General features: G+C 36.0%; 1 protein-coding gene across 1 annotated transcript in view; it reads left to right on the top strand.

Moving 5' to 3' along the window:
* CFAP47 (cilia and flagella associated protein 47) overlaps positions 1-15,293 on the top strand; it is a 359,445-nt gene that overhangs the window by 126,964 nt on the left and 217,188 nt on the right. Inside the window, exons 40-42 of the mRNA XM_075430383.1 lie at positions 697-783; positions 11,630-11,718; positions 13,563-13,699. Of these exons, the coding sequence (XP_075286498.1) occupies positions 697-783; positions 11,630-11,718; positions 13,563-13,699 (313 nt within the window). The remainder of the gene's footprint in view (positions 1-696; positions 784-11,629; positions 11,719-13,562; positions 13,700-15,293) is intronic.

Below are 15,293 nucleotides of genomic sequence, written 5' to 3'. Positions count from 1 at the left end.
AGGATCAGAATCTTCTAGGAAAAACTAAGGAGAAGCAGTTGCTTGTGGTTTGTCAGGGAAATCACAATTTATCTTAATAGCTTCATTATTTACAAAAGCAAAATAAAATGAAGTTAGCTTTTTTCTTCAAATGTAAATGAATTGATTATAAATAATTTAATTTAGTACAAATCATAGTATAAATTATATTTTAGAAAGTTACTTCCAATTAAAATGTGTATATAATTGGTCTTCATATTGAAGTGGCCATTATTTTTCTGGTTTTTAATTTTTCTGTTTTTAAAAAAATTTTTTAAAAGAAAGCTGGAGATTGGTCTGCATGTCATGATAAGGCTGTGGGCCATATCTATGTTTATAAATCAACCTATGTTATTGATGAAGTAGTAGTTTAAAATATTTCCCAATAACCCGTGAACAAGTGTCTCAGGATTTTGCATGCTTACATGAGCTTTAAAAATTATTTGACTTAAATTGTGCAAAATATTTTAAGTTATTAAATGAAGAACAATTAATAAATTATTAAATAAATAATTAAAAAATCTGTTTAAAAAAATTTTACAGTACTTTTAAGGTATTTCCAATTGAAAATAATAAGATTCTTTAACAAAGCTTCATTTAAAGGTTAGAATAAACTGAGTTTTGTCTTTATTCTGGAAGTTGAAAATGAGGTAATTATGTGTACTTGACATACTCCAGGGTCATTTTGCTGGAGTCCACAAGTTACTTAATGCATCCAGAGCAAGTATATCAAGCCAGACAAGTAAAGCAAGAGCAAACGTTCAGGTAAGTTCTAAATGGCAATTACTGATTGTAATATGTTGGATTATATAATTCTATTAGTATTATAACTTTGTGTATAGCTGTGTACATACCCATTGTAAAGAATTATAGATTGGAACATGGAAATATTGTAGAATTATGTAAAATTTTATAAATACTTTACAGATCATGCACTCAAACAGTGGAGAAAATGTAGATATTGTATAAAAGAAAAATGTGTGTAATGTGCCGTTTGGAAAAAAGTATTTGAGAAACCAGGATTGAAAGGTGAACTATTGATGCTGGGATAGGGACAGCCATGGTGACTTCGGTGACTGAAATGCTGAAAACTAGTTCCAGTTCACTGCAACAAGATTAGTTATGATTCTTGCAATGAAGACGGTAGAGATAATTGAAGTTGCAGCTGTAAGGCCAAGTCGTTATTTATAAATAGTCTATCTGTATAATTCTAATTGTGCTGAAGTGTAAAATGTTGCAGGTTCAGTAGACTCCTGGAGATGACAGAACAGAATAAGGGGGTTTTATATATTGATACAAGTTAGTATAATTTTGTGTCTAGACATTATTGCTTAGCTAACCATGGACAGATTATCTAACATAGGAAATCTGGAATCAGAAGGAGAGTTCAAAGTAAACATGGTAAAGATAATAAAATGCAAAAAATAAAAAAGAGAGCAATGGGAATGGGAGTCAAGGAGAGATAGAAAGAAAAATCTGTGCTAAAGACTTATAGTCCAAAAGAAAGTATTTCTGCCTTCACTGTCTTTAATTGTTAGTCAGTGAGATAAATACCAAGAAGCTTAGATGAACAGGCAGAAATCTTTGTGAGCATTGAAGAGGTGAGATGTAAATCAGAGTCACTGATAGTCAAGGTTAAAGAAGAAAGAGAGAATTAAAAAGGTTTGAGGAAAAAAAATTTGTGGCACTCTGTAGAAGTGGCCCAGCATAGAGAAAGAGCTACCACAAATATCTAAAATAATGTTTGGAAGTTGCCAGTTACTAAGAATTGCACTGCTATTTTAATAATTGACTGTTTAATAACTCTATTTTTCAGTCATAGACTGAAAGTGCTAATTCTAAGTCTTTTTGATGATAGATTTTGCATTCAAATATTGGGCAATTTATTTATAGAGAACAGTATCTCCAGTCTTCTGTCACTTTAACTATGTTTTATAATTATTTATCCATACAAGAGTATTTATAATCATCACTTAGAATAGTATAGTAGCTAAAAAACAACCCCAACAGAAGTGAGAAGTCAGCTTACAGAAAAGATAGCCAAAGTGTAACTGATCAGGTTTCTTCTCATAGAGGCAGGCTCTAGCTTTGAAAACACACCATCAGCAGTCCTCTGTCCTCTCACAAGACGTGTGAAAAATACTCCAACCCAGAAATACTGTCAAGAAAGAATACTGCAGCCACCAGAACACTATCACATAGACACTAGCTGGACGCATTCAATGCCATTCTGTCCCTCATTTGTGTTCTGTGGGCTGCGCTGATTGTCAGTGTCCTGAGCACTATGTGCACTTACAGCTAAGCTACACTTAGCAGATATGCTACAATAGGTGAACCTCCGGTAATTAATGGTTGTTAGTTCTGAAATGTGCAGCCATCATCAGCACAATGATTTTCATACAAAACCTGCAGATATGTTTAGAAAGGCCTGTATCCAACGGGAAATAGCCATACCTATCTCATGTAATGCATGCTAGAAAAAAAAGTCTGGTCATAACTACCAGTTGCTCTGATAAGATCTCCAAACTCAGCCTACTAAACAGATGTTGGATAGCTTTGATTGGATGTTACTTCTGTTCGTATTTTTTGCCAAAAAGACATTTGGTCTTTTCTGTATGTAATTAAATATGTGGTGTAATAAAGAATCAATGTTCCTGTCTCCTATGCTATCAATTCTTATGGGTGAGATAGATAACATTTAGAACTCAAATGCTATTAGCATATGCCAGAGTAAAGGGCTCCATCTTCAATTTAAACAAGAGAAGAAATAAACTGGAAGCTGTATAACTCTAAATGTTCTCTTAGGGCAGAACAGTGATTTTCTAGAACTACTGTCCAAGACCTCTTACAAAGAAAGAAAAAATAATAGCACCACTCTGGTAACTCCATCGATGTCTACAGATTTAACTAGTATATTGAACTTAGAGGCATCAGAAGCTGTCGAAATAGATTTTTCATCATCCTGCATATTTCAGCTTAATTTATTCCTCAGTCTAAAAAGTGTAATTTTAGTCATACATCCAGACCTCGCTCTTACAGAAATTGATTTGAGAGCATTTTAAGTCTTCAGAAATTTCCAGTATTGATTCACTACAATTAGAGATGTTTCAGTTACCAGTAATAATATAAGCCACTTAGGTGCTCTTTTTAAGAAGATTTTTTTCTTGAATGGGACACAACAAACTTCTGAAGTTGTGTTAAAAAAATTAGTATGTGTGCTATTGATAACTGATTAGTAAGAAGGTTGTACCTGCAAACTTTTTTATTCTTTTGATGAATCCAAAAATGCCTACAAAACGGGGCCCATTGTGCTAAGTGCTCTGTAAGCATAAAACTACCCTAAAATCAGTGCTTATACACTAAGTAATTGCATCTACATGACTGATGTCATTTGAATGCTTTGATCCTAATAACTGAATTATCCATGCAGGCCCAAGTGGGTCTCCTCAGTCTGTGTCCTCATACTATGCCCCCAGATATTTCAGGCACATCAATTTAAACCTCACTGTAACGAGCTCACCTGGCAGGTGCCCTCTTACCTACCACCTTTCCCCTCCTGCAGTATCACAGCCACCCAAAATGGTGTCATTCAAACCAAAGAGGAGACCAACCCTTTAGTCATCGTGGCACGTGCTCATTGTAGTGTGTGGAAAGATATCCCAATCTGAAGCTAGAGCCCAGACAAACTATGTCCTTACTGTGACACAGTGCTGTCTAAGCTAAAAAATCTAACAGTAGCCCAGGTCTGAGGCTGAGTGTCATTCAGTGTTGCAGGCCAGACCACTTTGTCCATGGGGAGCTGAATGATGTTTGATGAGAAGAATAGTGTTTTTCCTTTCATCCAGTTGGCATAGTTTTTCTTTTAAGTATACTGTGATACATGTGCCTGGACTTTTTCAAGTTATGCACTTTTCTATGCTTTTCCAAGCCCTTGACACTTCAGTTATTATCCTTGGCCTACATCTGTGTGCCAGCGTGGTCTGCTCCCTCTGGGAGAAGGAGAAGCAGGTGGAGAGATGCACACCACATGGCCCAGGAATTCTAATATAAAACTACTCATAAGTAGTTTTCAAGCATGTTGGTATTTTGACTGATGTCCATTGAAAAGATGAGTGTTGAATGAAGGTAGAAGTTCAAGGTTACATTTAATAGCTAACTTTTCCATCATAGATTTCCTTTAGTAAATCTAGGAAGTGATAAATGTATACTAATGAATCACTAATAGTCCTATTCTAAGACCATGACTAAGCAGTTTAGAGTATGCATTGCAGTGTCCATGAGTCATAAGGATGGCTCGTGATTGTACAGACTGATTTGAAAAAAAAGCTGTGAATGTGGATAAATATTTTTACATCAAGAAAGACATTATAAAACAAAAAGGAACCATTAATTAAGGAATTTCAAGTTAAGCTCTGCAGAATATTCCTTATAGCTTCTTAATGTTATTTACTTTATTTTTAACCAGAGATAATATCAGGAATTCCAAATATTTTTAATTTTCTGAATTTTGTTCGTATGCTTTTCGTTCTAAGCGGTTTCATGTGTCAAAGAAAGAGTTATGTTAAACAGAATACCTGCATTTACTTACTAATAGCGTAAAGAAAAAATTTAGATCTAAAAGGTTCCATTATGTCTCTGTGTAATATAGGTTATGAGATACAGCAATAATACCTATTGTTTCAGAAACTGTTGTTTGGAAATATACTATCAGGAGTCATCAAAATTCTGATTAATATTTGTTATATTAGAAATTGATCTATGTTTATGTAAGCCATACTACCTCTTTTGAGCAGCTCCTGTTTTAGTTTCTATCCTAGTCTTTGTTCTGAGATCACAAACTATCCCATGGAGTGTGGTAACTGGCAAATATCTTAGATGTGAGCTTTGTCTTCCAATGTTTCAGTATTTTCAGTGCGTTAGTAAGCAATTTCTTGTGTCCTTTCTCTCTCTGATAAAACGTTTGCTTGCTTCTGTCTTCTAAAGTTCATTGATGAAGTTGCTGCTATGTGGATTTAAGCTTTCCCCATTGTGCCTGGCACTTTTTAGTTTTCTTTTTGCTGCAGTAATATCGAAAATCTGGAACTAGAAGGGACTAAATAGATGATCTAGTAAGTTCTGCTCCAAATACAGAAAGCAAAGTAATTTTCCTTTTCTGAGAAACTGATAGATGGAAAATGGAGTTATTGGCTTGTTTGGACCCTGAACTGAAGGGTAAAGGCACGCCATTGCGCATGTATAGCTATGATGACATGATGATGTATGCATACTATCTATGTTGACTGCGTGGATGATTTTGCTTTTGATCTTGATTTTTGACATACCTGATAACATGGAAAACCCAGTCTGTGGTGCTATGTAGGAAGAGGTAACTGGCAACTCAGAGGTGATAGCTACTAAACTGTCCCTTACTGGCGCACAGGTATGTAAGTAATTTGTAGTACAAGTTTGAACCAGTTAAACTAAACCATGGCAAGAATGAGTTGGAAGTATTCACACCTGACATTTTCTCTGTCTCAACCAGGTCTTTGTACTAAGCGATGGGGAGGTGCCTCCTAAACCAACCCTCACCTGTAACTTACTCTTGCAGAACTTTTTGTTCATTTAATGCGTGGTAAAATAACCTGGCTTCAGAAGGGACAAGGTGTGTTTGCAAAAAAACCAATACAAGTGAGAGGCAGTCTGTGAAGTTACTTCATCACTATTCCCCCTGTTAAACTGAGTCACTTCTAATACCTTGAGCTATCAGACTTAGAAGCCTGATCCACAGTATGATATAATGTGCTTAATCTCACAAGCACACTGCTGGTCCTTTGCCATTGTGTCTACACAGCACATGCAGAACCTTGATGCTGGAGCTTGTCTTGGGTTCTTCAGCAGTGATATTTTTCATACAGTGTTCATGTGTGTTAATATGGAGAAGAACGATTGGTGCGTAAGGCATGACAGGAAGCTACGGTGGGCTTAATACCGTAGAATCATATAATTGTTTGGATTGGAAGAAACCTTTAAAGATCACTTAGTTTCAACCCCCCTGCCATGGGCAGGAACATGTTCCACTCGATCAGGTTGCTCAAATCCCCATCCAGCCTGGCCTTGAACACGTCCAGGGAGGGGGCATCCACAGCTTCCCTCGGCAACCTGCTCCAGTGCCTCACCACCCTCATAGCACAGAATTTCTTCCTTATATCTAATCCAAAACTACCCTCTTTCAATTTAAAGCCATTACCTCTTGTCCTGTCATGACACGCCCTTGTAAAAAGTCCCTCTCCATGTTTCTTGTAGGCCTCCTTTAAGTATTGGAAGACTGCTATAAAGTCTCCCCAGACCCTTCTCTTCTCTAGGCTGAATGACTCAAACTCTCTCAGTCTTTCCTCATTGGAGAGGTACTCCAGCTCTCTGGTCACCTTTGTGGCCCTCCTCTGGACCTGCTCCAACAGGTCCATGTCACTCCTGTGCTAGGGACCCCAGAGCTGGATGCAGGACTCCAGGTGGGGTCTCCCCAGAGCGGAGTATAGGAGCAGAATCACCTTCGTTGCGCTGCTGGCCACGCTGCTTTTGATGCAGCCCAGGTTATGGTTGGCCTTCCGCGCTGCAAGCGCACATTGCTGGCTCATACCTAATTTTTCATCCACCAGTATCCCCAAGTTCTTCTTGGCAGGGCTGCTCTCAAGCCATTCATCCCCCAGCCTGTATTGATACCGGGGAACGCCCTGACCCAGGTGACATAAATTGTCTATGTAGACTTATTTTATGGCAGCCGGAAGCTATTCTGCCTAATCCATTTCCTTATTTCTCTGTGCATTGAAAGGGGATGTACTGAACCAGACTAAGCGTATAACCGTGCTTCTTATACCTTCCTGATCTTAATTGTATTCCTTTTCTTTTTATTGTTGTGAGATGCTTTTTCTTTTTGTTATAGAAGAATGAGACACAGTGTACGTGTCTTCACAACACAGTTTTTTTTTCCCTTTCCCTTTGCTTATCTGCAGGTGCTTTGTTCATTGGGATGAGAATAAATTTACAGAGAGAGACATATAACAGCATGTCAAACCAATGCAATGAGTTTCTCTGTCATTCAACTATGAAAATAGGACTTGTTCAATGTACAGTTCACCCCAGTGAAGAAATATGTTGTATTCTGTACATTCTCAATTTGTAATGTATTTCCATGTAATATGCTTATTATGTTAAAATTTTTTTCATGCAACTTTTGAGCAATTTGTAATTTTTACAGTGATTCTTTTGCTGTAGTTTCTGTTTTTGCAATCATGACTTGGCATTCTGATTAAAAGATAAAGCATTGAAAGAGATGACATTTTCTATAAAATTTCCATTTTTGTATTTTTATGTGAGATACTTATTTGTAAGTACAGAATAAATAGTATGCTGTACTCACATACCTCAGAGATCATTTTCCTTCTGAAAAATGGCCTTTAAGTATAGGTATTAAAATGAATCTCCAGGGTAACATATTCTGGGAATTTTACAAGTCCATTTATTTAAGGATGTGATTTTTTCTTAGCCCAGCAAGATTAACTATTTATTTTAAGAGAGACCCAATAGCTATCAAATACAATACGTAATAATTGTTTGCTATAAGCTGGTTCATCAAATTTTACTGCTGGGGGAGAATGATTTTTATGTGTGGATAATATTAGACCTGAGTCTAGAGATGAAACTCTACTTGCACTATTTTTTTGAGATACATTACAGTTATAGTTTTCAGCATCTGTGAGCTCTGTGCTTGTTGTAAATTAAACAAAACTCTCCTTCTATAAATGTAACTCCACATTCTTAACTCCTGTCAACACTGGTAGAAACTATTTGTGAAGAAGGATAGAAAAAACTATAAAGTAGTATCAAGGAAATATGATGGTAAGAAGCACAGTTTGCTTTGGGAGAATGAGAATAAGCACAGATTTTGTTTTAAGTTGTTTTTTCAAGTTCTTTTCAAATACACTTGAAAAGCAATATTGTCGTGAACAGACTTAAGGTGTTTAGGTTAAGGTTCATCCCCTTTACTCATTTCTCAGACAAACCCATGATTGCATTAGGTTCCTTGAAAATGATTAACTGCACTGTTAGTGAATATAGAACATTTCTGTAGCCTTGGTGTAAAAGAGGTACGAAGGGACAAGCTTTGTTGTTCCTGGACTTTCTCATCCCCCCTTTTCAGGGCTGTATCCTTGTGGAAATTAACCTTGCATGTGAACTAAATTAACTGAAACAAGAAGAGAATTATTTTTAGTAGCACTTGCTTGAAGAGCTTCTCTTATGAGATTTGATGCCTCCTAGTAAGATCATGAACTACATATTTACATGAGGATTTTACATCCCTAATTCCTCACTGTGTGGTATGAATTCCCAATACTTACTCATAGACTCAAGAGTAAAATTAGTCTTTGTACAGAAAATCATGGAAAATTGTGTCCAAGCATATATTTATTCTGTGAGCAGAAATGTTGCAAACCGTGTGTAGAAAAGAAAATTTCAAGTGTTTTTTTCTTGTATAATGATACTTGTGAAGAGAAAAAGAAAAAAATTTTAAGGATTATTTTAGAGAAAACCTATTTTAGATAGTTAATTTCCACTCCAATATTCAAAAGACAAAGTTTTTGAGAATGGCAAATGTAAGATGTCAAATTCAGTCTGTTTGGAAATCAGCACTGTAAGCAAGAGAAGTGGTTTACACCAGGTAGAGATAGTGGCAACATCAGCCCACTGCTTTTAGCCATGGAATATGCCAATGTTCCACTGTCTGTGTTGCACTTTTTCTTAAATAATTGTGCTCTGTTTCCTCTAAGAAAAAATCATGCTCACAAGTTTTAAATGATTTCTGTACTATTGATTTGTTGCAGTTCATGAATATCTGATATACAGATTTGTGGGATTCCAATGGGATTTTTTTTTTCTGATGACTTAAATCTGGATCTTGCACTTACTGGATTGAGTTTCGATCACTATTAACTTTTATTAGGGTTGGTGTAAAATCCATCTTTTATTTAGCTTTACTGGTTTCATTTGTTAAAAAAAAGAATATCTTGCCTCAAATAACAAAAGTAGCAGATTTCCTATTAAATTTCTTAAAAATATTGCTGTCCTAGGATTTGGTTACGTTAGATAACATTATATAAAGTCACTCCAGTTTTATATTAAGATGTGTTGTGATGTGTTTTTTACTATTACAATGTGGCTGTCTGATGTAAAAATTTTAAATAAATAAATACAAACTTGCATGTTTTTTATAAGCTTGAATATACAAAATTGGATTTTTGTTTAAAAATTATAAGGAAAACATCAGGAAGCTGTCTTTGAATTTGTTATATATTTATAATAAATTATAGATTAAAACATTTCTCTTTCCCTTGTGAGTTATAAATGTGAATAGCAGGGAAGAGGATGCCAAAACAACCCACTATAATGTCCAATGTATACGTCATCATTTTTTGTAAAAACACAATTTATTAAGTGGACAAAGAAGGGAAAATAGAGATAATTAATTACAGCCACAATAGAGTACATTTAAAGTAATATTCCACACAGGTAAAATTTTCAAATTTGTGTCATGAAATATTAATGTCTCTGAGGCCAGAAAATTGCAGTTGCACTGAACAATTAACAACAACAGCAGAAATAGAACCAGTAACATTTTAATTGGAAAAATGGGAAGGAGATAACACTTCAACAATGTTGTATTTCAGGAAATGAAAGCAATTAAGGCCTGAACCTTCTTTAGGATTTGGTAGTGTCGCCCCTGCTTAAAGACAGACTTCTGCTGAAATCAGTGGAGCTCTGCACAGAAGTTGAGTTTCTTGTATTTCTCCTGGCCTAAGCAAAGAAACAAAAAAGGGATTTGTTAGCTTTATTTGACATTTGTTGAACTGGTGTTGGAGAATTGTCATTGCACCCCTTGAGTCAAACACACGTTTGTGCTTAAATATAAAGATATTTAATAAGCAAATGCATTGAGCAGAGACCTGCCACCATAAGCAGTTCTACAAGGAGTCCGCAAATATGCAACGTGAGCTGACTCCTTGTAGATGCTTGCACCAACACCAGGCCTGTGAGTAATGGCATCAGACGCCTTAACTGGGTGTTTGGTTCATCCCCCAGCACCAGGTCTATTTACCAAAAGTGACTCCTGAGCACTTGCATTCCATGACTGTTTGCTACATGATGATGCTCTGTCGTTTCTTATCTCTTCAGCAAGGGAAACTTCACCACCTCACAGGGCATCGTTCTGCCTTTGGCATTCCTGCTTTCAGCCAGCTGGGCCTTCTTGTCCTCCATGCTAGATTGTTCCTTGGTTCTGAGTTACCATTGCTGAGCAGTTAAAATTTGAATTTCCCCTTCACTGGACAGAGTTCCTTTCCTGATAGTGTCGGAAACAGAGCTTAAATTGAGTAGAGTTTGTACCATGAATTCTAACTTTGGAATAGTGACTAGTGGTATATCCAAGGTTTCCAGTGAGCCAAAGCCATAGACTAGAATGTTCATTTACTAGATAGTTTTCATTTATTCATATATGACCTGCTGGTATGTTTTCTGATTAAGCTAATAGATGTAAAATGTTTGCCTATAAGTGTGCATCACACACACACAAAAAATCTAGTATTTTAGAACATACAAGTATATAGCCTGGAATTACAGTTAATGTTTAAAAAAATTCTAACTTTAAATGTCTTATTTTTATTGTTTCTGAAAGTTGATGTTGCGTTGAGGTACTTTGACCCCTAGGTAGGCAGATAAAAGGGAATAGATTCAGTTAGCTCTCAGGATGGTACTTGGATAAGGTAATGAAGTTAACATGAATAAAACAGAATGCTTCTCTAGTCTTTAAAAAGAGGAGACTGTTGAGCTAGAAAGAAGGTGGAGAGGGCTAGAAAAAAAAAATTTGGGCTTAAAAAAAATTTAGGTAAGAGGAGATCTAGTCTCTGAAGTGTGTTCTGATAAGGGGCAAAGGAAGACTGTTACTTTTGCAAACCAGTTTCTGTAAGAAGCAACAGCCTAAAGACGTGTCCACAAGGTCTATGAATGCAAGTCCTAAAGTGAGCACAATGTGTCTAAACTGAGTTTGGTTTGCAGATGTTTAGGTGTATTTCTATAGAGTAGTTTTTGGGGGGAAAATTGGAAAGACTGAATGGAAAATAACTGAGAAGATCAGAGGAATGCAAGGCCTTGCCACTTCATGATGTACCAGGGAACAATTCTTTGCCTACTCCCACAGGATATTGAAATGATAAAGAGAAGAACTGAGGCTGAACTCCTCCAAAAGTGTTATTGGGCAGGAGTACTTTTGACTGGCAAAATATAACTGTATTTTTTTTTAACATGGAATTTTTCTTATAGGAGTGCTGCAGAGATATTGCACTGGTTAACTGAAGGGAGCATGTTCTGTCTCTGTTGTAAATTGGACTACTAACTTAAGCGGAAGAGGTGATATTTGACATTATTGATAGGTAGATGGTTCCAAAATGTGGTTTGCTTTTGGGTTTTTGTTTTCCTGAAAACATTTGCTTTACCAGTATTTATTCATAAAAAATTGAATGAAGCTGTCTTTTAATAATGTCCAGCTTTAGATTATTGCTTTCATTTTTATTTTTCCTTTTAGTTCTGAAAATAACATGTTAAATTTTACAAATGATGCACTGCCTGAAGATCCAAATGAAGAGAACAAACTAAATTGCTGTGAGTACCGCTGTATAATACTTCTTGTGCCACTACAGTAGAAATTAGACTATCTACATAAGCAAGATTTTGACATTGAAAGTACCTTAAGTAATTATTATTTATGGGTATGCTCAGTAGCTATTATTTATAGGAGAGTTTATCTTCTGATATGTTTGATTTAATGAAGTGATTTCTAAGGCTACACTGTAGTCCTAATGATTTTACCATTTAAAAAAAAAAGAAGTCTGTTTTTCTTATTGTAAGTTCCTGTGGACTGGCTTCATGGGAATCTGATGTGGAGCCTTTGCAGCTTACCCAATTTATTTTTGAAAATACTCATCAGCAGGGATTGTGCATTTGTTCCTCGTATTTCCTATGAAATGTCGGTCAACCGTTCTGTTAAAACATAGGAATCTAGAGCTACAGCCTTTTCTGAGACTGTTGAAAGTCCGCTTGAGCAAAATTTGTAGGAAATGAAATTAACGGGAATGAAATTAATTTTGTCCTCTTGGAAAATATTGTTCTGCTTCCATGAGGGCATAAGGAAATCAGATTTGTAATCTGAGTAATCTAGCCCTTCAAGATATACTGATTATCTTGTATTGTATTCTGAGATGAGATTAACAACCAACTAATACACAGTTCATAAAAACAATAAGTATGTACCTTAAGTAATGAAGTGGGGTACAACTATTGTACCAATTTGTGAATATCTTACAAAGGTTTTTATGGCTTCAATCACATTGGAGCTACAGAGACATTTTTGATGGCATCTCAGGTCTTTGGAAACAAAATTATATTTTAATTTCTTGTAGAAATGCACTGCTTCTTTCAGAATAATTCCCCTTCGTTCTCTCAATAACACGGCAAACAAAACCTAAGTAGGAGTCTTCCGTATGTGTTTTACCCTCTGACCTGAGAGAACACATACTATTAGTGGTCAAGAGTCTTAAGTGGAGAGAATAGGAATTAGGAACATTTTGTTCTCTTGGAGAACCCACAATGAAAAGGAAGAAAACTGTAAAAAAAAAAAAAAAAAAAATTATTAAATGTGAATTCTTTGGTGATTGTTTTTAGTTCACGGAATCGGGAGAGTGAGGAGGGAGGGCTGTCACAAGAATAATTCAGTCTGCTCTGCAGTTAGACATACTTGGAATGAGGAACACTTGAACAGGAGACAAGTTTGGGAGTTAGTGCCTTATTTAGTCAAAAACTGGTTGCTGTTAGGGCTGCCTTACCCTATTTGATCGAAGGCTGAAAATGGGACTTCAGTCCTGTTGGGTTTTTCTGGTATCGTTTTTTGTGGGTTTTTGTATCATTATTTGTGTAGGGTTTAGAAACTTCAAATGTGTATCAAATTTAACTTTTGGTTAAAGCATGAATATTGGGAAATACGTATTTTTATTGTTTGGAAAAAAACTTGGACTGTGGCAAGAAAAGATGAGTGGTGGCTATGCCTTTCTTCAGCTTGATTCTTAGTGGGTTTGACAGATAAACCAGTTCTATTTAATTGGCCAGAGTTTGGCATAGGTTTCTTACATGATCTTCACTCATTTCTGTTGCCTTCACTTTCACTTCTATTCTTAAGTCTGCTGAACTTCCTGGAAAGCTAGTCAGTGAAACTTGAGTGAAAGTCTAGTTCTAAAGTAATCTGCAGTATCAAAATATGCTTAGCAGATAAAAAAAACACAGTGAGAAAGTAGTCGGATCCATTCAGCGTGCAATACGGCAGCACAGTTACACAAGTGTGCCTTATAAATACTGATTACTACGGGAGGCTGTATGCAGTATCCTTTTGTTTAAACTCAGGCAGCTACATTATTTTACAACCCATGCTGTTGTATCTGAACATCAACTTAAACTTATTTTAACAGCTGACTTCCTGCATGAGTTCTTCAGTCCAGTGGAAAAACTGTTCTTGGAAGGGAGAAGTTCTGCAGGCTTAGATATGCACTTCCTTCCCTTTAGCCTGGAAAAACGTTACTGCACTGTCATTCTGGCTAATAAACAGGTAAGAATAGAAAGTATGCTCTGTGAGTGGTTTTCATGTGATACCCTAGTCAGTTAAGAATCAGGATATTTTATGTAAAACTTTCAGATGTGTTTTCCAATTATGTATGAATAGGGCAAATGAGTATACAAATTGGTTATGTACATATTTTAAGGTAATGTTTTTGTATGCATATGCAATTATAAAGAATGTGATCTATGTGCTAACTTTTGGAAATGTAAATATTTTCTCTGATTTTTTTGGTTAAAGTACAATAATCCTACAATTCTTGGAGGAAGATGTTGCTTAAGAAGTTGGTCAGAGGTTTGCACAGGATTACAGGTTTCAGCTAAGAAATTTAAACCAAAGTTTACCGGCTGTTTGTCTCCAGGTAGTTAGAATTATATAAAATGCTGCAACTTACTTTTCACTGTAAAATCATTGCAAATAAAAGTAATACTGCAAAGAATGTTGCTTTGGTGGCTTTGCGAGGCAACTCAGCTTCAAAACAAATACGGAATTTAAGTAATTATTCTTGCTCTTATATCATGACAAATGCTTTTGGATGCGGCATGGTCAGGGGAAGGATAAAGTCTTCACTGTACTATACTTCTTCCTGTACTTATCGTTGTATCTAGGATATGCTGTCAAAGTAGCATAATGATTATTTTCCTTGCTCTCTCTTTTTTTATTTTCTTTCTGCCAATCCAAATTCCATTCAGTCTGTGTCACCAAGGCAGGTAAAACTTTTGAACAGGTTGCACATGAATACTGACTCCGTTGCCTTTCAGTGCCTCTTGACTCATGTAGTCTGGCATTTGCCAGATATACTTAATTGAATTTGATTTCATCAAATTATCAAGACCTGTTTTTTATGAACTTTCAGAGCTTAAAATTTGCACTCCAGCTTCTTTGATATCTTGTAATGCTTTATCTCAGTGGTCACAATCTTCTTATTTCTGCAGTCTGTCTTTTCACCTCTTAAACCTCTCTGCTGTGTTTTGTCTCTCGCTGTCAATGTTTTTCAACACCCTGTTGTTTTTCTAATCTTGTACATGTGGTTGATCTCAAGGCTCGCATTCTGCTTCTTGCTTTCGTAGTACTACCTGTGTGTTTCTGCTTTCCCTCTGTTCAATTATATGTATCTGCCATTCTTACTGCCACGTTTTCATGATTTTTAACAATACATCCAAAACTAAATGACTTATTCTTTTTCTCCTTCATGTTCTCGGCTTCCGTATTTTTCATTACTGTAGAACAAGAGACTCCTGCTAGTGTTACTGTATTTGGTGTTTGGTTTTATTGTTTAACCAGGACTTTGGCTATGCTACCTGACCAACTTAATTTTTTCCTTGCTTTTAAAGGAAAAAAAGACTAATGCAATAATGCCCAAGCCTGTCTATCTGACCCAGTTCAATATCTGAAATCACTGGCCGTTGTTTAAGACAGCAAGCCATACGGCTGGAAGAAAGAATGTACAGTTCACTTAATTTTCTTGATAATTAGCAGAGAGATAGAAAAGGGATATTCTGTCAATGTGAGACAGTGAGCTCATGCCATAGCCTTTCCTTATTCACACCAGGGAACCACCCACAAAGAGGATGTATGGATGTCC

This window comes from Opisthocomus hoazin, chromosome 1 (assembly GCF_030867145.1).
Source record: "Opisthocomus hoazin isolate bOpiHoa1 chromosome 1, bOpiHoa1.hap1, whole genome shotgun sequence".
In the NCBI taxonomy this organism is placed as follows: domain Eukaryota; kingdom Metazoa; phylum Chordata; class Aves; order Opisthocomiformes; family Opisthocomidae; genus Opisthocomus; species Opisthocomus hoazin.
The sequence above is the reverse complement of the archived record's forward strand: the minus strand, read 5'-3'. Positions and strand labels throughout refer to the sequence as shown.